This window comes from Capra hircus, chromosome 24 (assembly GCF_001704415.2).
Source record: "Capra hircus breed San Clemente chromosome 24, ASM170441v1, whole genome shotgun sequence".
Lineage (NCBI taxonomy): Eukaryota > Metazoa > Chordata > Mammalia > Artiodactyla > Bovidae > Capra > Capra hircus.
The window spans coordinates 46026760-46048663 of record NC_030831.1 but is presented as its reverse complement, the minus strand read 5'-3'; the positions used below and the strand labels follow the sequence as shown (position 1 = coordinate 46048663).

Sequence of the window (21904 nt, the reverse complement as noted above, 5' to 3'; positions counted from 1 at the left end):
ACATTATGCACTGTAGCCCATCAGGCTCCTGTGTCCATGGAATTTTCCAGGCAGGAATACTGGCTTGCCAGTTCCTTCTCCAAGATATTTTATCTGTGTAGTCTTATATTCTGTCTCAGTCTCTAATTTTTTTATGCATACACATTTTTTTGTGTGTGTTTTTTACTGACTCCCAAAGAAGGCAATGGCACCCCACTCCAGTACTCTTGCCTGGAAAATCCCATGGACAGAGGAGCCTGGTGGGCTGCAGTCCATGGGGTCACTAGGAGTCGGACACGACTGAGCGACTTCACTTTCACTTTACACTTTCATGCATTGGAGAAGGAACTGGCAATCCACTCCAGTGTTCTTGCCTGGAGAATCCCAGGGACAGGGGAGCCTGGTGGGCTGCCGTCCATGGGGTGGCACAGAGTCAGACATGACTGAAGTGTTTTAGCAGCAGCAGCAGCAGCAGCAGCAAATGAACACTAAGGGACTCCATCTTTGTAACCTTTTTAAGTACCTTGTCTGTAGTTGGTATAAAGTTAACAGACATTTCTTAAGCCATTGATGTAGGATCTACTGTGGGTGATGAAGTTTGGGTATAATCTAGATATACTTAAAGTTGACTAATTTTTAAAAAAAATCAACTAATGATGCAAAATAGTATGTAATAAGGGCTAAAGAAGAGGAATCATCATTAAACACACCAGGTATTCAGAAGAGAGAAGGGAGACTGTAGGATAAATTGTCTGAGGAGGACCTCAGAGCGGACTTGGGATTTGAATTGGCCCGGAAGTGAGGTGGGATTTAAGTGAAGAGGAGGAGATGCCATTCCCATGGTAGGAAAGTCATGTGCAGTGGTCCTGGGGTATAAACGTACACTGCCCATTTGGAGGATGCGAAGAGAGCAGCATGGGGAGGGCTAGGGGAGAGGTCAGGGTGCTGGAAGGCAGGATATGAGGTTACAGGTTCCGCATGTTCATTTCTGACAGCAAACCTGCTATGTTATCCTGGTGCTCATTGCTGCTTATGCAACTACATCGCTTCTTTTCTCCTTGGCCGTCTTATTCTGCACCTGCCAGTCAGGGCTTCTCAGCAGTGCTTTCTGAGAAGCATGGGAAGGAGTTTCCAGGGCATGCCTCCTGCCACTTTGCACTTGGGCTTGGACACTCTTTGTTTTCTCTTGGAGATTTTCTTTCTTGGGAGCCTCTGGAGTCCAGTCACTCCTCTGAAGCAGCAGTTCTGTTTTTTTTAAGGCTGGTGGCCAGGAGGCCTGGTGATTTGGTTTGTTTCCAGGAAATCCTAGTCTAGCTCCACCCTCCCTACCCAGCTCAAAGAGTGTCCGCACCCTTAATTGAGAAAAAGGAAACCACCTTTTCCAAATGAATATCATAAAACAGAGAACCCAAGAGTACTTCCCTGGGAAGACCAAAGCACTTCTGACTACAAATCAACATTGACAGTGACCCTTTGTACCCACCCATTCATTCCCTCAGGAGTCTTTGTTTTCATTGTTCTAGTGCATCTGGCTGGGAACACAATAGGCATTTTCATCCCACAGAATGTTACTGTAGACCTTTGGTGTGCATAATATTAAGCTAGATTTTTGGGGTGTGTGTGTGTGTGTAGGACCTGAGACTCAGAAGAAGCTACAGGCGCTTGGAGTGGGGTTGGGCCCGCAAGGCTACTCACAAGGAGGGGTGGCAAACAGCAGATTCAGTAGCTGGACAGTCTGAGAGCCCAGAGGAAGAAGCCTTAGGGCTACTCAGGGAAAGCTTCCAGAAACCCTGGGGCTGGAGGGGCTGGATTTGGACCAAGACCAAGCATCGTCTTGGAGTTGCCATTGAGCACTGCACTCCAGGGGCAGTCAGAAGTCTGCCCTGCTGAGACAGAAGAGTGTGTGTGGAGCAAGGAGGGTAGAGAAATGAAGCTTTGGTGGAAGCTATTTCTCTAGGCTTCCCAAGGCCTAAATCTATGCTCAAACAACAGCCAGAACCCATAGAACTAAATGTATTTCTAACTAAGATTGATTTGTATGCCCATGTGTAAAATTTACTATACTTTCAATAATCCATGTTTTAAAAATGCAGTGTGAGTTATGGCCAGTTAAGTTTCTGAATCCATGTTGAAATCAGCCTCAGGCCTTGCCCTTGCTGGGTCTCCCTGTTTGTTCAGCCAGGCCATGAGGAGCTGCAGCAAATGGAGGAGAGAAATTCTGCTTCTCCAGTGTCCTGGGCTGAGCAGACAGGAGAGAGGAATCTTCAAGAGCCCCCCACCCCCACCCCACCCCCCACTGGCAGAGAAGTAGTTTCCTCAGCAGACAGAGGGTTGTGGGGCTGGGCTAGGGGTGGCTCATTTCAAAGCTCCCCAGGACACACCAAGAGACCACCTAACCAAGCTCCCTAAGGGCCTGGAGTCTGGATCAGACCACCTGTTACATGCCCTTGTGGAGTAGGAACCAGAGAGCCAGCTGCAATAGGAGACGCTTTAGCGGGTATTCTTCAGAGCGCCTGGTTTGTTGGTTTGGGGAGCTGAGGAGACTTTGATTTTTAAAAGACACTGCATCCAGGGCTACTGCTTTGGGAGACTTAGGCAGCTTCCTCCAACCTCAGAGCACATAGTAGAATAAAATGGGAATAAATGGCTCACTCGATGGACAGGAGTTTGAGCAAGCTCCGGGAGTTGGTAATGGACAGGGAAGCCTGGCATGTTGCAGTCCATGGGGTTGCAAGGAGTAAGACACGACTGAGCGATGGAACTGAACTGAGTTGAAATAGCTTGCTTAAAATGTAAAAAAAAAAAAGAAAGAAAAATTCCTTTCCCCCAAATTGGGGCCAGGCCATCCGGGGCCTGCTGGCTGCTGGTCTTCCCTTCCCACTACAATGGAAAGCCAGCCCCTCCTCCCTCTCCTGGGGCCTGGCTCAGTGATGCCCTTGACCCTCAGACCAGGCTTCTTGGCTGCGGGAAGAGCTGTTGGGGTGAAGCTCTGAGATAAGGGGGAGGCCAGAGTGAACGCTGTGTAGCCCTCATTACGAGGACCTGTGGTGTGAGTGAGTTTCCCACTGCAGGATGGAGCTCGCTCAGCAGAAGGCTGGAGGGGGGCTCAGTTCCTGCTGCCTGCCTGGCCTGATCAGAGCATGGTGGGGACCCAGGGAGGGGCCCCGAGCCGGCCAGCTCCCTCGACCATGTGCCTCTCAATGCTCTGTCACTTCCTTCCTGTTTTGTGACCCTATAGTTTCATAATTCTAAAAAGTCTTCCACAGCTACATGAACTCTGAACTTCTGTTTTGTTCTTTTTGGTCACATGTGCGTTGGAGGTAAGCATCTCAAAAAGTCCCCGTGGCCGGCTTCCCCGGGTCCCCCCGCCCCGTCCTCGCTTTAGGTCTTGGGGCTGACATCACCCGGTTCCCCATCTCACTCAGTGTTGTTTTTCCCACCAGACTTCAGACATCCTCAGCACCACTGGCTACGACAGCATCATCCAGCATCTGAACAATGGCCGCAAGAACTGCAAAGAGTTTGAAGACTTTTTAAAAGAAAGGTACATGCCGTTACTTTTTCCTCTGAAGACGCAGTGGGCAGAACGCTCCCACACAGACAAGGACAGTTTACAGGTTGTGTTTGTTTTCAGTGGTTTACAAGGCCCGCTGCTGTACGTTACAGAATGATACCCAAGAAGTAAAGGATATCTTGGTCCTAAAGCACTTAGGAACTGGTGGGAGAGAGAAAGTTTATGAATGAAATGACAAACCGAATGTAACAAAGTGCTGTGCTCTGTGATACCCGTGATACTGAAGGACCTCATGGGAGAGGGGGAGATTGTGGAGGACTGGCTAAAAAGGGGGGCAGCTTCATGGAGGAGGAGATCTCAAAGTGTCCCTCAACTCGAGGTGGCTTGGATGAGTGGAGGATCACGGGGGGACTGCAGGCTTTGCCTGTGCAGTGGAGGGAAACAGAGCCTGGTTCAGAAACCACTGAGCTGGGGGATCAGGGAGAAGGATGCAGGGGCAGGCCCCTCTGGATGGTGATGGGCTTGGAGGTCTGGGGGGATCTGGCATGGTTTAGAGGATTCCCTTCCCTCCTCTTCGCTTCTCTTCCTTTCCTTTAAGATTAAAAACATTCTATACTTAATGGCTAAGTTAGTTTGTGGAATATCTCATTCATCTGGAATCCTCCATTTCCCAGTGATTCTGGATGAAGGAGTGGTTTAGGGGGATTTTTGGTCAAAGATCTGGGTTGTTGCCAGGACCCAAACTGATGAACCTGTTCTGTTTGTAAGGCAGTGAGTGAGAGATCTGTAACTTGGAGGTGCAGACAGCAAAATGTTTTCAATCAAGTCTTTTATTTTCTACTCAAGAAGACATTGCTGCTGTTTAGCTGTTTGCGACCCCATGGACTGTAGCCCACCAAGCTCCTCTGTCCACTGGATTTCCCAGACAAGAATACTACAGTGGGTTGCCATTTCCTTTGCCAGGGGATCTTCCCGACTCAGGGATCGAACCTGCGTCTCCTGCATTGGCAGATTCTTTGCTGCCGAGCCACTAGGGAAGCCTAAGAGAACATTGTTTAGTAGCTAACTTGTGTCCAGCATTTTCGTGACCCCATGGACTATAGCCCACCGGGCTCCTCTGTCCATGGGATTTCCCAGACAAGAATACTGGAGTTGGTTGCCATGCCCTCCTCCAGGGGAGAACATTAGGGTAAAAAAGCTCACACTGGTTGCCCATGCTCTGATGGTGAGGCGTCTCCCTCTTAAACTGTTTCAAAGGTCCTGGGGAACTGAGTTCTGACATACTGTGAGTCTCAGAAGAGGTGGACAGAGAGAGGTCTGTCCACTGTCAGGCTCCATGGAGCTGGTCACTGTGCCTCCTTGGAGGGACCAGCCTCCATCTTCTACCCAAGCTGGTAGAAAGTGGTGACGCCGAGTTACAACTTTCCTTTCTCTGGGCAGGCACTGGGGGTGGGCTTCCTCCTTTCTGCAGCAGAGCTCTGACAAAGTAGCAAACACACAAGATATTCCCCACTGCACAGGGTATAAGGATTGCAGAACACCCCTTGCTTTTGTATTTCTCCTCCAGTAGGGCATTTATAAATTTTCTCCTGGAAGTGAAATAACTTTGCCTCACATACACAAAGGAGGTGTTGGCTACTAGTCTAAGCTTCTGCTGCCCAGGCAGGTCAAGTCAAGGATCCCCTGATACAACCAGGATGGTGATGTGTATCAGTGGTGTCTGCATTTTTTTTTTTTTTTTGACTATACCCCTCAGTAAGAAAAAATCATTCCCAGGTAGCTTAAACGGTAAAGAATCTGCCTGTAATGCCGAAGACTTGGGTTCCATCCCTAGGTCAGGAGATCCCCTGGAGAAGGGCATGGCAATCCACTCCAGTATTTTTACCTGCAGAATCCTACAGACAGAGGAGCCTGGTGGGCTACAGTCCATGGGATCACAAAGAGTCAGACACGATTGAGTGACTAACGCACACTCCGTAAAAAATACATTTTACAGTGCCACCCAGTACACATATGCATTAAATAAAAGTTTGATTAAACATTAGCATCCTGTTATTTTGTTCAGTTCTATTTAATTAAAAACTGCTGGTCATAACCCATTGAATTGATTTATAGTTTACAAATGGGTCATGATGACCTACGGTTTGAAAATCACAAGTCCAAACAGAACTCAAAAACTAAGATCTCACTTTTAAAGTGTTTCACAGAAATATGTGGGTAAGAGGAGAAAGTGTGTGCAAATTAAAAATTATTAAACATTTATGTGGTATTTCTAGTATACGGTCATCTTTCCTCAGAAGTTTCATAGCAAAAGAAGCCAGCCCTGTATCCTCCGGTCTGAGGGCAGAATCTGCTGGCATCAGGTCAAGGTGTCGGATACATCTGCCCTGGGTGAGGGGCTTGAGGCCCCTGATCAAGGAGGCTGCTGGCTTTGGGCCTCCTTTCCTGCTGGTATGCTTGCCAGAAGGAGACTGCTCCATCAAGGGTGCGTGTTCTGTTCATGGTTAACTCAGCAGGGGAGGTGCCATCCTCTTCAGCTTTGGGGGTCCAGCATTTCTTTTTTGCTGTCTTAGGTACGTGGTGTGTGTGGGGCCTGGGCCTCAGTCTGGGCCGTGGTCTGATATTGCTGAAACTCCCTCCTCGGGGCTTGAGCATTACTTTACTGAGCTGCCATAAATTTCAGGTGGAACCCTGGGATGTTTGGTATTCATATGGACTAGAGTAAAAAACACACACAGGGAAAAGGTAACAGCAGTTTGTCATGTATTATTTATTATTTTACCCCTGGATTGGGAAGATCCCCTGGAGGAGGGCATGGCAACCCACTCCAGTATTCTTACTTGGAGAACCCCAGGGACAGAGGAGCCTGATGGGTCCATAGGGTCACAAAGAGTCAGACACAACTGAAGCGATTTAGCATGCATGCACATTTGTTATTTTGTTCATGAAGTGTGAAAGTGAAACTGTTATTTGCTCAGTGTCATGAGGACTAATCACATACATTTATAACATATCTACGATATGGGACTAAATATGCCCTATATCTAAGGTGGTGGCCTTCTATGCCCCCAAAATGTTGAAGCCCCACCATGAACCTCTCTGGAATTTCGGGTAGGTAGCTCTACCTGCCCAGGGGCAGCAAGGGGTAGGGAGAAATACTACATTCCCTGGGGGACCTCCCTCTCCCTCTCTCTCAGATGCAACTAGGACTGGGTCCCTGCATGCTGTGTTTCAACCTGCATCTTGGAAGCTAGGAAGTCTCCTTGTCCTTGGTTGTACCAGATGGATTGCAGTAATCCGTCTACACTCGTTTGTGCACGGACAGAACAGAGGCATGTCACACTCTCCTCTGGAGTGGGCAGGAATGCTACCTTTCTTGCATCTCTATGGCCAATCTGGAGGCAGTGTCTCAGTGTGTGCCCTATAGCTAACGAGTCCCCAGTGAGTCCTGGATGACTTACTGTAACACAGCAAATAAGTAACAAAGCAGAGAAACAAATAATGTATCGGGTAAATTGGAAATTGCCTTATCTTCTATCAGTGATGGTATAGTTGATGACAACCACAACCAAACTCTGAACAGCTACAAAATAACCAATCACACATTGAGCACTTGCTGTGTGTTGCTCTCGGAGCTTTGCCTCAGGATCTTTGTTACAGTTGGGGTTTACAAATCCCTGTGAAATGGCCTCCTTTGACATAGTCAACTGCGTAAGGTATTATTATTTCCATTTTCTTTGCATGAAAATGCAGCTTTTTGAGATGAGATTGGATAAGTAACTTACCATGAGAACCTAGAAAGTCACAGAATCCAGAACAGCTCCAGAGGCATCTCACGCAGACCCTGTGTTGATGACTTATCCACTGCAGGCAGAAGGGCAGGTGATTTCCAGGAGGCTGGGCTTGTTCTAAGCACAGAGATTTCTCTCTCTCCCTTTTCCTTCTGTTTCATATTCTCACTCACCACACCCACTCCATCTGTCCCAGCCAGAGAGGTTATTAGTGAGTGTGTTTTGGATGTCTCTGCCTCTCCATCTTTACTCCATATTTCCCCACCTAGAATGTTCTCTTTTTTCTGCGACTCCTAAGTAGATTCTCTCCATTCTTCAAAGTCCAGGTCAAATTTCCTTCTCTTCTTCTTCTTCTTTTTTTTTTCCTTTAAAGACAGCATTCTACATAACACTCCAGCCTGAGGTCTTCCACTGGCTGGCAATTAAAATGGGCTTGTCTTATCTCTGCTAGCCCAAGCTTATGGACTCTCCTGCCCCTGAAACCCTCGATGGGGCCAGACATTACGTACTGAGTTCCTGATATGAGCAGGAAATGAGAAATATAAAAATGAGGATAGGGACTTCCCCGGCAGTCCAGTGGTTAATAATCTGCCTTCCAACGCAGGGGATGTGGGTTCTTCCATCCCTGTTCAAGGAATTAAGATCACACATGCTGTGGGCAACTAAACCCATGTGCCACAACTCCTGAGCCTGCATGCTCTAGATAGAGTCTGTGCTCAGCAACGGAAAAAGCCTGCATACCTCAGTGAGAAACCCTTGAGCTGCAACAAGAGAAGCTTGTGTGCTGCAACTAGAGAAACCCCACGGGCTGCAAGAAAGAGCCCAGGGGCCTCAATGGAGACCCAGCGCAGCAAAAATTTTTAAAAATGAGGATAAGAAGAAGGCAATGGCAACCCACTCCAGTACTCTTGCCTGGAAAATCCCATGGATGGAGGAGCCTGGTAGGCTGCAGTCCAGGGGGTTACACAGAGTCGGACACGACTGAAGCGACTTAGCAGCAGCATGCAGTTACAAGCATAATGTAGATGGATCCTAAACTACATATCATGTGTAATTCATAAATGAGATTGTGCTTACATAAAGAAATGGTCCTCTTAAGTGTAGAATTAATGGACTTTTAGATATGCAGATGACACCACCCTTATGGAAGAAGTGAAGAGGAACTAAAAAGCCTCTTGATGAAAGTGAAAGAGGAGAGTGAAAAAGTTGGCTTCAAGCTCAACATTCAGAAAACAAAGATCATGGCATCTGGTCCCATCACTTCATGGCAAATAGATGGGGAAACAGTGGAAACAGTGTCAGACTTTTCTTGGGGGGCTCCAAAATCACTGCAGATGGTGACTGCAGCCATGAAATTAAGACGTTTACTCCTTGGAAGGAAAGTTATCACCAACCTAGATAGCATATTGAAAAGCAGAGACATTACTTTGCCAAAAAAGGTCCATCTAGTCAAGGCTATGGTTTTTCCAGTGGTCATCTATGGATATGAAAGTTGGACTGTGTTGAAAGCTGAGCACTGAAGAATTGGTGCTTTTGAGCTGTGGTGCTGGAGAAGACTCTTGAGAGTCCCTTGGACTGCAGGGAGATCCAACCAGTCCATTCTAAAGGAGATCAGTCCTGGGTGTTCATTGGAAGGACTGATGCTAAAGCTGAAACTCCAGTACTTTGGCCACCTCATGTGAAGGGTTGACTCATTGGAAAAGACTCTGATGCTGGGAGGAATTGGGGGCAGGAGGAGAAGGGGACGACAGAGGATGAGATGGCTGGATGGCATCACCAACTCAATGGACATGAGTCTGGGTGAACTCCGGGAGTTGGTGATGGACAGGGAGGCCTGGTGTGCTGCGATTCATGGGGTCGCAAAGAGTTGGACACGACTGAGCGACTGAACTGAACTGAACTGACACAATATCCTTTCTGTGTTGGTGCTTGTATTTAAGACTGTAAATCTCATCCGCTTTTGCACAGTTAATGTCTCTATTAGACTCTTTAGAAAAGTATCTTTTATGGTTAATAAAATGTAAAGACTGCACCTGCCATTATGCTAGCTTTCATTCTTACATATTTTCACAGGGAACCTGTTTTAATGAATTTATTTTGAGAAGTTTTAAATCAAATTCTATGTCAGGATTTTACATTAATGTCCAATAAGTGGTTAGATTTGTTCAGTGTTAAAATAGGTATTATGGTAACTTCCTCATCAGTTAAATTACTAATTTAAAGTATAACATGTTTTTTATTAAGGGAAACTAACTTATAGAGAAGTTTGGCTGAGAATAGACAACTGTTAAGGCCCTTTGTTGTATAGAATCCTGTGCTTTAATAAATCATGATGTTGTAATAGAATTGTATCTTCCTGAGTAATAATTTTTAGTGTTTCTCTAGTAAATCTTGAATAGCTTATTTAAACTTCTGTGGTCAAAAAAATGTTCTGTTTCCAGTCACATGTTCTCTAAATCTTCATGTCACTTATATGTTTTCCATTATTTTTGCTTTACTGTATTTGCCTATACGGATGCTTGAAATTTTAGCTTCAAAGTCGCAATGAATCTGGTTTCTCTTCATTTATTTGCATGCGTCTATCAGCCTAGTGATTTAAGGAAGCAGTGTCGAAAGGTAAACTATTTAGTAATTTAGCAGGCCTTTGTTTCTCTGTGAAGTATTAAAGAGTCTTTATCGTTTAAAAAAATAAAAATAAAAATGAGGATAATCCTGCTGCAGAGGGTGGCTAATGTGACTCAATGAGATTATATCCATAGTCGCCATTTATTGAAGGCGTATTAGTTCTAATGGACAGAGGAGCCTCGTGGGCTACAGTCCATTGGGTCACAGAGTCAGCCGTGACTGAGCAACTGCACAACAACAACTATTAGTTATAAACTCCAACATTATTTAAATATATTATCTCATTTAATTCTCAAAACACCCCTGTGTAGCAAGTTTTATCATCATTATTTTACAAGTGAAGAAACAGAGATTCAGAGAGGTTAGGTAACTTGCCTAAAATCAGACAGGTAATAAAGGGTTAGATCTGATTTCAAACCTAGGAAAGTTGGACCCTGGAATCTGTGCTGTCAACTCCTTCAGTTGAGTATAGTACCTGGTACAGGGTAAGTGGTAGGTGAACGGTACCCATTACTAATGTTGTTAGATTAAGCCTAGAAGGTAGATAGGGAATATATCAACTCCATTTTACAGCTGAGAAAGCTGAAGTTCAGTGGGGGCTTAAATGACTTGTCCAAGATTATGAAAGCAGTAAATAGTAGAGCCAGGACTTCTTGACTCCACATCTAATTTTTTTTCCACTTTATTTAGTGGTCTCCTAAGAATGTTGTGCATATATTCTTTGAAAAGAGGTTTCTCTGGGAACTGGGTGGTCAGATCAGCCCTCTTAACTGTGTGTTGCAACATGATGCTGAGGGAGGACGGAACCTTGCTTATGAAACCGCTTTGTGAAATTAGCAGCTGTAACTGTGGATCCTAGCCCCAGTGCTTTGGGCTCTGGGCTCTTTCCACAAGCTCCTGTACTCCCTCTGTTCTTTTTCAGGGAGGAGTCAACCTATCTTGATTACAGCTCTCCTTCTGGGGTCCTCACTGTGGGCCAGCCCTCTCTTAGGATGGGCTTGAGAATGATAGATTGCCAAGGTGGGCGTGACCTGTTCCCTTAGATGTCAGCTTCTCATGGTCAAGTTATAGCCAAACCATTATTACTATATGAGTTTCCTAGAGCTGCTGTAGCAAATTACAGTGAATTGGGTGGCTTTAGACAACGGAAATTTATTCTCTCCTAATTTTCAAGGCAAGAAGTCCAAAATCAAGGTCTGCAGGCTCATGTGCTAATAAAGGCTCTAGTAGAGAGACCGTGTCTTTTTCTTAGCTTCTTCTGTTAAATGAATCCTTGGTTTGCAGCCTCTAACTCCACTCTCTCCTATCATCACATGTCTTTCTTCTCCTGTGTCTTCCTGTCATCTTCATATTGAATTAAGTGAAAGTGAAAGTTGCTCAGACGTGTCCAACTCTTTGTTGGACTATACAGTCCTGGGAATTCTCCAGGCCAGAATACTGGGGTGAGTAGCCTTTCCCTTTCTCCAGGGGATCTTCCCAACCCAAGGATCGAATCCAGGTCTCCTGCATTGCAGGCGGATTCTTTACCAGCTGAGCCACAAGGGAAGCTCTCTTCTGTTACGTGTATATTATTTTGTACATTTTTATTATGGCCCCTGTTATGTGGACCTCATATTCAGATGAAAGTACCGGTTTACGTTCCCTGCTGTCCCTCACCCATGAGCTCTTCTAGGCAGGCCTCATATTTTGGTCACCTCTTCGTTCTCCCAGTGTGATGCCTGGCACATAGTAGATGTTCAGTAAATGACAAATTAATGAGCAGATGAGAGGGAAATTTTGGATAGTTGGTAGGAGGGTGATCTAGATAAAAGCCTACTTATTTGGGTGTGATTTTTGCAAAGTCCTAGTGATTCCTTCATTGGCTGCAGGTCCCTGGATTCCACGGCTTCCCATTTGCAGTGTTTCTCAGTCTTGTGGTTGTTCACCTGATTTCATGAAGATGAAGTTGTAGTTTCATTTTTATCAAAGCTCCTTGTTTTCTTCAAAGAGCACACTGTTGTGCCTGCTGGAACTCACTACTGTCATCATTCAGTATCTGTGGGGGATTTTTCCAGGACCTCCCAAGATCCACAGCTGCTCAAGTCTTGTATAAAATGGTGTACTATTTGCATATAACCTATGTACACCCCCCTGGATACTTGAAATCATCTCTAGGTTACTTATAATACCTAATGTAAATTCAAGTGTTTTTTTAAACTTTCTGGAATTTTTCCCCCAAATAGTTTTCATCCTCAGCTGGTTGACTCTGTGAATGTGGAATCTGCAGGTGCAGAATCCAAGGTTGTACAGGGCTGACTATACTTGTCAGATTCTAGGACTCTCCATGGGGATCAGATGCTGTCTGAGGTGAGTTCAGATTCCTGGTGCCTTAGTGCTAGAAGAAAGGAATTGAGTAAATTCTGCTCCTAGAAACCACAAAGGATTATCAAGAAATCTTCAGGATATAATTCTGAAAAGATAAAATATATGTACTCTATATAAATATTTTTAATGAAAATAGCCTTAATTCCTTTTTACATGTAAAAATACTAAATGTTCATTGCAGAGGATCATAAAGAGCCTCATCCAGGTTAAGTTATTTAATTAATGAAAGAATACTTCAAGTATCTAGGAAGGGAAACAAGCCAAATTCCCAAAACAGGAATGGACAGCAGGGAAACTGGATCGCCTTGGTCTTCTCTTCAACGACAGAAGCCAATGGAACAAGTTTAACAGAGTGTTTTAGAACATGCATTACACCAGCAATATATTTAAATATAAACGCCACACCATCATCAAAAAGTCTGCAAATAATAAATGTTGGAGTGTGCAGAGAAAGGAATTCTCACACACTGTTGGTGGGAATGTAAATTGGTGCAGGTACTATGAAGAACTGTATTCAGTTCAGTTCAGTTCAGTCGCTCAGTTGTGTCCGACTCTTTGCAACCCCATGATACGCAGCACGCCAGGCCTCCCTGTCCATCACCAACTCCTGGAGTTCACTCAGACTCACGTCCACTGAGTTGGTGATGCCATCCAGCCATCTCATCCTCGGTCGTCCCCTCTTCCTCCTGCCCCCAATCCCTCCCAGCATCAGAGTCTTTTCCAATGAGTCAACTCTTCGCATGAGGTGGCCAAAGTACTGGAGTTTCAGCTTTAGCATCATTCCTTCCAAAGAACACCCAGGGCTGATCTCCTTCAGAATGGACTGATTGGATCTCCTTGCAGTCCAAGGGACTCTCAAGAGTCTTCTCCAACACCACAGTTCAAAAGCATCAATTCTTTGGGGCTCAGCTTTCTTCACAGTCCAACTCTCACATCCATACATGACTACTGGAAAAACCATAGCCTTGACTAAATGAACCTTTGTTGGCAAAGTAATGTCTCTGCTTTTGAATATGCTATCTAGGTTGGTCATAACTTTTCTTCCAAGGAGTAAGCGTCTTTTAATTTCATGGCTGCAGTCACCATCTGCACTGATTTTGGAGCCCCCCAAAATAAAGTCTGACACTGTTTCCACTGTTTCCCCATCTATTTCCCATGAAGTGATGGGGCCGGATGCCATGATCTTCGTTTTCTGAATGTTGAGCTTGAAGCCAACTTTTTCACTCTCCTCTTTCACTTTCATCAAGAGGCTTTTTAGTTCCTCTTCACCTTCTGCCGTAAGGGTGGTGTCATCTGCATATCTGAGGTTATTGATATTTCTCCCGGCAATCTTGATTCCAGCTTGTGCTTCTTCCAGCCCAGCGTTTCTCATGATGTACAGTGCATATAAGTTAAATAAGCAGAGTGACAATATACAGCCTTGACCTATGGAGGTTCCTTAAAAAATCTAAAAATACTATATGATCCAGCAATCCCATTCCTGAGCATATATCCGGAAAAGATGAAAACTCTAATTTGAAAAGATACATGCACCCCAGGGTTCATCGCAGGACAATTTACAGTAGCCAAGACATGGAAGCAACCTAAATGTTCTTTGACACATGAGTGAATGAAGAACATATGGTACATACACACAACAGAATACCACTCAGCCATAAAAAAGAATGAAATCATGCCTTTTGCAACCACAGGGATGGACCTAGAGATTATCACAGTAAGTGAAGTAAGACAGAGAAAGACGAATATTCTATGATATCACTTACACGTGGAATCTAAAAATTATGATACTAATGAACCTATTTACAAGATAGAAACAGACTCACAGACGTAGAAAACAAACTTAAGGTTACTGAAATAGAAAGGTGGGGAAAAGGCAGGGAAGAAGATAAATTGGAAGTATGAGGTTAATAGTTATGTATTACTACTTATAGAATAGATAAACAATAGTCCCCTCCTATTTAGCACAGGGAACTATATTCAGTATCTTGTAATAACCTGTAATGGAAAAGAATCTGTGAAATAATATATAGGTGTGAAATAATATATATTTAGTATAACTAAATCACTTTGCTGTATGCCTGAAACTGATACAACATGGTAGATCATCTGTGCTTCAATAAAAAATAATAATCTCAAATATGAAGGCCATAGGTAGATGGCCTCAAATATGAAAGAACTCAGGAAATACTGATGCCCTCCCTTCTGAGCCATTTTGGTAAAAGATCATGAATTGATGAAATCCAGCCAACCAAGAAATGAACCAGAAGACAAATCTTAGGGATGGAAAAGCTATGGTAACAGGACTGGTCGTCAGCATCGCATTTATTTTAATAGAGTTAAGACTAAACAACTAGGGGAATTATGATTGGAGAAGAGTGAGTGTTGTAGACACAAATTAAGTAAAAATAATGTGAAACTATTGAGGAGGAGATGGAGGTACAATAGTGTTAATCCTTTCACCACAGGCTGTCAAGTGTCTGAAACTGACGCTGAAATAGATCATTAAAACATTTTAATGTCTCCATCCCCTTAATTATTTTCATAAACTCCTTTTTAACTTTGGAAGGGTCTTTTAGGAATTAATTTTTCCTGTGCTAGAGAAACACTCATTTGAAATCCAGCAATTTCCTTTTCTTCTGTGAAATCCAGCAGTTTCCTTTTCTTCTGTGAAATTTAGCTAAAATTAGGCTTAATACCTTATTTTTATATTATGTTATTTATTTTTAAAATTTTTGCTGTGCTGGGTCTTTGTGGTGGTGCATGGGCTTTCTACTAGCTGCAGTGTGCGAGGGCGTCTCCTGTGGCGGAACACGGGCTCTAGTGTGCGCAGGCTCAGTAGTTACCGCCTGCAGCCTCTCTAGTTGAGGTGCGTGGGGCTCCGTAGAAGTGGCGTAGGCGCTCAGTTGTCCCGCACCATGCGGGATCTTAGTTCCCTGAGCAGGGATTGTACCCATATCCCCTGCATTGGAAGACAAATTCTTAACCACTGGACCACCACGGAAGTCCCAGTACTTTGTTTTTAAGTAATGTATAGAATATAGCTTTTAGAATTGATGCTTTTGAACTGTGGTGTTGGAGAAGACCCTTGAGAGTCCCTTGGACTGCAAGGAGGTCAAACCAGTCAATCCTAAAGGAATCAGTCCTGAATATTCATTGGAAGGACTGATGTTGAAGCTGAAATTCCAATACTTTGGGTACCTGGTTAGAACTCACTCCTTGGAAAAGACCTTGATGGTGGGAAAGATTGAAGGCGGGAGGAGAAGGGGAGATGGTTGGATGGCATCACCGACTCAATGGACATGAGTTTGAGTAAGCTCTGGGAGTTGGTGATGGACAGGGAAGCCTGGAGTGCTGCAGTCCATGGGGTTGCAAAGAGTTGGACACGACTGAGCAACTGAACTGAACTGATAGAATATAGTCTCATTCCTTTAAAATTACTCATGCCTATCTGTCCATCCATCCTGCCTGCATATCTGTGTAAAGAAATGCCCATTACCATCATCACCAAATGTTAATACTAATTATTATTATTTTTAATACTAATTATTTTTAGTTGGTGGATTTTGGACAGTTTGTTGCTTTCTTCTTTGTATTTTTCTTTTTGAACAATGAGCATGTATCATTTTAATAAAGTGGATAACATTATTTAGAAAAGACAGATGAGAGTGGGAGAAACTATATAACATGTAAGAATAAAAATTGAGATGCATAATATATGAAGAACTTCTACAAAATAATAGGAAAAAAGTAAAATGTTCAGTTAAAAAATTGGGGTGATATGCCCATGTAACTCATAAAATAACATATAGAAATAAATATATAAAATGCATAATCACTGAAATCAAGGAAAAGTAAATTTAAATGAGAACTTTTTTTTTAAACCTCTCTTACTAAAGACTAGTGATGACTGATAATATACAGTGTTGGGGAGGGTTTTTGGGAATGGGATTGCTTGCACACTTTTGGTGAAAATATAAATTGAGAAGGCTCTTTTGGAGAGCAATGCAACACTGTTTTCCAGCATTTAAAAGATATATTCTTAACATCTTGTGACAAGACCATAGTGGAAAAGAATAAGAATTTATATATGTATAATTGAGTCACTGCTGTACAGCACAAATTAACAACTTTGTAAGTCAGTTGTACTTCACTAAAATTTTTACAAAGAAAAAAAATAAAGAAAAGAAAATATAATGTAAAAAAAAAGATAGATATATTCTTCTGATCTAGTAAATCCACGTTCTCAGAAGTCCTAGCTTAGCTAGAGAAACATTCTCAGAGATGCCTGTGAATATCTGCCTGAGGATGTTCATTTAACTCTTATTGGCAGTAGTGAAAAGCAAAGCAATTAGGGTGACCTTGAACTGTGGGAAACGCCTAATTACGAACACGGTAGTTGGCGTGTACTGATAAAGAAAGATCTATGTGACCGATCTATTACTAGGTGAAAACAGAACAGCAAGTAATAGAGTGACCTCAGCTATGTAACTATGAAAGCTGTGTGTTAGTGAGAGATGGCTATGGAAATGCAGAGAAAGGACTGGGAGGGTACATAGCAGTCTCAGCAGTGGCTCCTCCTGGGCAGGGGCGTGGGGTTGGGGGAGAGCGTGAGGGGAGGCGTTTGTGTTTTATTTCATAAGACTTTGTGTTGTTTGAATCTTTTCCCGTGAGAATGTATTCATATTATACTTAAAAAATTTTTTTTAACTGGGATATATGAACCTAAAGGTCCATAACTTGATAGTAGGATTTAGATAAAACTGGGGCTGGGACACAAAGTGGAAATGGTGACAGAGGCTGTGGGGAGCAAGAAAGGGGGAAAGGGGATATTTTGTGCTTTAGACAGACCCATAATACCACACCAAGCAACAATGTGAGACATGTGACTGCAGGGTTTCTACTGTGAAGTTCTCATCTCCTTGGTGCAGTTTAGCTACATACTTGAATTGACCATGGACAGAGAACTCTAAGGGCTTCCCTTGTGGCTCAGCTGGTAAAGAATCTGCCCACAATGCGGGAGACCTGGGTTCGATTCCTGGGTTGGGAAGATCCCCTGGAGAAGGGGAAGGCTACCTACTCTAGTATTCTAGCCTAGAGAATTCTGTGGACTGTATAGCTCTTGTGGCCACAAAGAGGTGGACACGACTGAGCAACTTTCACACATAGTGAAAGTGAAGTCGCTCAGTCGTGTCTGACTCTTTGCAACCCGTGGACTGTAGCCCACCAAGCTCCTCCATCCATGGGATTCTCCAGGCAAGAATACTGGAGTGGGTTGCCATTTCCTTCTCCAGGGGATCTTCCCGACCCAGGGATCGAACCCAGGTCTCCCACATTGCAGGCAGACGCTTTAACCTCTGCACCACCAGGGAAGCCCTTAAATACAAGAATACAGTCTCTCAGAAAACCTCCTATAGAGACACAGAACTTCAGATCCAAGTACTAACATCAAAGATTTCAAGAGAGGAAAGGAAGCCAGGTTGAAAGAAGAAAGGGGAGGAGGCCGGAGCGGGGGTGGGTGAAAGGGGTGGCCTTACAGACGTCTCCTGCCACCTACAGATGCCCAGGCGTTATGGGACTTGACCCTGGGCCTCCAGAGAAGGGAGGACTGGAACTCGGCCCTACCAGAAATCAGACCAGACCAGAACCAGAATTCGAGTTCTCTGCCAAGAGGAGGTGATCAATCTCCAATCCTCAGCTCAGGCTGAGGGTCCTTCGACCAGATTCCTGCATCCAGGACCGGGGGACTAGAAAAACAGGGAAGGATAGGAAGGGTTAAGGAGAGGAAAGAGAGAGGGGAGAGGAGAGAGATCAATAAAGTCTCTTGTTCCTTACCGGTCGGGGCACTCTGGCCAGTTGTCCACATCAGGAGGAGACCAGGGACAAAAGGGTCCCAGTAGCGGCCGCTGGGTCTGGCAGGCAAGTTGGCCCCTGAGTACCCCGAGTGGTCAGGATATCAGTCTCAGCGAAGAAGACTCCCCCCCCCACCGCCAAGAGTTGCCATTTGTTGCAGGAAGGCGGACCCCTTCCAGGGCCCTTATGGCCACAAAGAGGTGCACACGATTGAGCAACTTTCACAACATAAGATGTCCTTCAATAGGTGAACAAATAAACAAACTGTAGTACAGCCTTACAATGGAATATCATCCATCAATGAGAAGAAATGGGCTATCCAGCCACAGAAGGACATGGGAGAATCTTAAAAGCATATTGCTAAGTAAAAGAAGTCAGTCTTAAAAAGCTACATACCATGTGATTCCAACTACATGACCTTCTGGAAAAAGCAGAACTATGGAGACAATAAAAAGGAGAACCCTATAGGGCTTCCCTGGTGGCTCAGGCAGTAAAGAATCTGCCTGCAATGCAGGAGACCTCTTAGGTTGGTAAAAGGATACTCATAGAGAAGATGGGAGGGGTAGGCCTAAGGAGTGCAGCATTTGATGGAAATATCTTTTACACCACTTAAAATGTATATATTTCATATCTGTATAGATTTGTGTAGACTATAAACATATATATATATATACATACATCTTTTTGGATCAGAGTTTTGAAAATTAGTCTGTAATGTAGTAATCTGTGCTGGTCAAGGGACTGTACTTGGTTTGGCCTTAATTATTCATGCTATAGACTTTTTGCTGGAGAAGAACACCATAGAGATGGAGGTCACTGGTCTTTTACAATTCTTCTTGGTTCTGTAGTAGGAGTTTCACATTTTAGAGAATTGTGAGCTTCTGTGTAAAAGACGCAATTTTGCCTTCAAGGGAGGTGCCATGTGTCATAAATAAGAATCAGCCCTGAGAAGGACTCAGAACTCTCTCTCCTGTTTTCCTTAGGGCATCAATTGAAGAGAGATATGGCAAAGATCTGCTCAGCCTCGCTAGGAAGAAGCCATGTGGACAGTCTGAGACCAAGTAGGTGCCACGTTTCTCTCTGGTTTCCAGGTTGTCTGATACCACTCAGGAGCCCCGTCACTTCATCAGACAGACCTGGCCATTAGGGTGAAATGTGTTGGGTGAAAAAAATGTTTACTTTTTTTCTTATTTCTAGTTGTGAAAAATAGAAATACAGAAGGAAATCTAAAATGAACTGTGAAGCCATAACTCATTATTAATATTTTCTAAATTTTCCTTGAAGTCCTTTTCTGTGTATACTTTTTATAATAAACTGTGGAAAATTCTGAAAGAGATGGGAATACCAGATCACCTGACCTGCCTCTTGAGAAATCTGTATGCAGGTCAGGAAGCAACAGTTAGAACTGGACATGGAACAACGGACTGGTTCCAAATAGGAAAAGGAGTACGTCAAGGCTGTATATTGTCACCCTGCTTATTTAACTTCTATGCAGAGTACATCATGAGAAACGTTGGACTGGAAGAAACACAAGCTGGAATCAAGATTGCCGGGAGAAATATCAATAACCTCAGATATACAGATGACACCACTCTTATGGCAGAAAGTGAAGAGGAGCTAAAAAGCCTCTTGATGAAAGTGAAAGAGAGTGAAAAAGCTGGCTTAAAGCTCAACATTCAGAAAACGAAGATCATGGCATCTGGTCCCATCACTTCATGGGTAATAGATGGGGGAACAGTGGAAACAGTGTCAGACTTTATTTTTTGGGGCTCTAAAATCACTGCAGATTGTGACTGCAGCCATGAAATTAAAAGATGCTTACTCCTTGGAAGAAAAGTTATGACCAACCTAGATAGCACATTCAAAAGCAGAGACAACAAAGTCCGTCTAGTCAAGGCTATGGTTTTTCCAGTGATCATGTATGGATGTGAGAGTTGGACTGTGAAGAAGGCTGAGCGCCGAAGAATTGATGCTTTTGAACTGTGGTGCTGGAGAAGACTCTTGAGAGTCCCTTGGACTGCAAGGAGATCGAACCAGTCCATTCTGAAGGAGATCAGCCCTGGGGTTTCTTTGGAAGAATGATGCTAAAGCTGAAACTCCGATACTTTGGCCACCTCATGCGAAGAGTTGACTCATTGGAAAAGACTCTGATGCTGGGAGGGATTGGGGGCAGGAGGAGAAGGGGACGACAGAGGATGAGATGGCTGGATGACATCATGGACTCGATGGACGTGAGTCAGAGTGAAGTCCGAGAGTTGGTGATGGACAGGGAGGCCTGGTGTACTGCGATTCATGGGGTCGCAGAGTTGGACACGACTGAGCGACTGAACTGAATTGAACTGAACACATAATTTTATGCTAGAAATTCAGTAGAGTGTATTATTGTTTTATATATGTATTTGTATATGTGTATACGTTATATGAAACACATAGTTTGTAATAGTTATGAGAGACTGTCTTTGCATCATTTCATAGTTCTCACCATTGATGTTGGGATTCTGTACCTTGATTATTCGTTCTTCCATCATTCATTGAACACTCTTGAGGATACAGAGATGTCCAGACATGGTGCCTACTTTGGGAACACAGTCCTTCACGTGCAAGGCTGAATTGGGCAGTCATATGGGATCATATAGGATCATATGGGATCATATGGGATTGCAAACGCATATTGGCTTCAGCACAGGTTTCATACTCTTTGTGCTGATATGTGCTCCATCACCAGTCATGTCTGACTCTGTGCGACCCCACGGACTGTAGCCTGCCAGGCTCCTCTGTCCGTGGGATTCTCCAGGCAAGAATACTGGAGAAGGTAGCCCTTTTCTTCTCCAGGGGATCCTCCCGACTCAGGGATTGAACTCACATCTCTTGCATTTCCTTCATTATCAGGAGGATTCTTACTCTTTGCTGTCACTATTTGAAATTCTTAGTGATTTATAAACAAAGAATGGCACATTTTTGTTTTGCAGTGAGCCTCACAAATTATGTAGCCAGTCCTATGCACATGGAGATTTCTAGATTCCTTCCGTAAGGTAGCATACGGAGGGAGACTTGGGGGAAATAGTTTAGGCAGACCTTTGCAGATCTCTGCAGATGAAATCGTACCTCACGCTGTTGTGCGCACTGCTTTGTGCTGTAGACAGCAGCAAACCTGCCCTGAGGTCTGTGTCCTCTCAGAAGCAATAGTTGGAGGCAGACAATCCATTGCCCTTCCCTTTCTCTTCTCTTGATCCTAAGACACATACACCCACACCCGCACACCCACTCATCCCAGATTGCAAAGTACTGGATTACTGAGGAGGAAAACACTGGGAGATATTTAAAGTAGTAATAGTTACATAAGGCTTAAAAAGGGGCTGCTGCATCTGTGGCTCAGTGATAAAGAATCTGCCTGCCCATGCAGGAGACTCTGGTTCGATCCCTGGGTCAGGAAGATCCCCTGGAGAAGGAAAGGGCAACCCACTCCAGTATTCGTGCCTGGAGAGTCCCATGGACAGAGAAGCCTGGCGAGCTACAGTCCATGGGGTCACAAAGAGTCGGACCTAACTGAGCGACTGAGCACGCTGCAGGCCTTAAAATACATGTTACTCTCAGACATAGGACATTAGTACATGGAGAATTTATTTGTTGATTATATTATTTATATTTCTGATGTTTTAAATGTAAAAACACACTGAAAAGTAAAAAGCAAACATAATGAATGGCTGTGAACCCATCACTTAAATTTAACAATTATTCATACTCATCATATTTTCTTAATGTAATTTTTTATGAATTTAAA

The 21904-nt window shown here is 43.9% G+C and overlaps 1 protein-coding gene across 1 annotated transcript in view; it reads left to right on the top strand.

Moving 5' to 3' along the window:
* The window catches only part of PSTPIP2 (proline-serine-threonine phosphatase interacting protein 2), a 95208-nt gene that overhangs the window by 38251 nt on the left and 35053 nt on the right, over positions 1-21904 (top strand). The window contains exons 2-3 of the mRNA XM_005697169.3: positions 3423-3523; positions 19107-19184. Coding sequence (XP_005697226.2) covers positions 3423-3523; positions 19107-19184 — 179 coding nt within the window. The remainder of the gene's footprint in view (positions 1-3422; positions 3524-19106; positions 19185-21904) is intronic.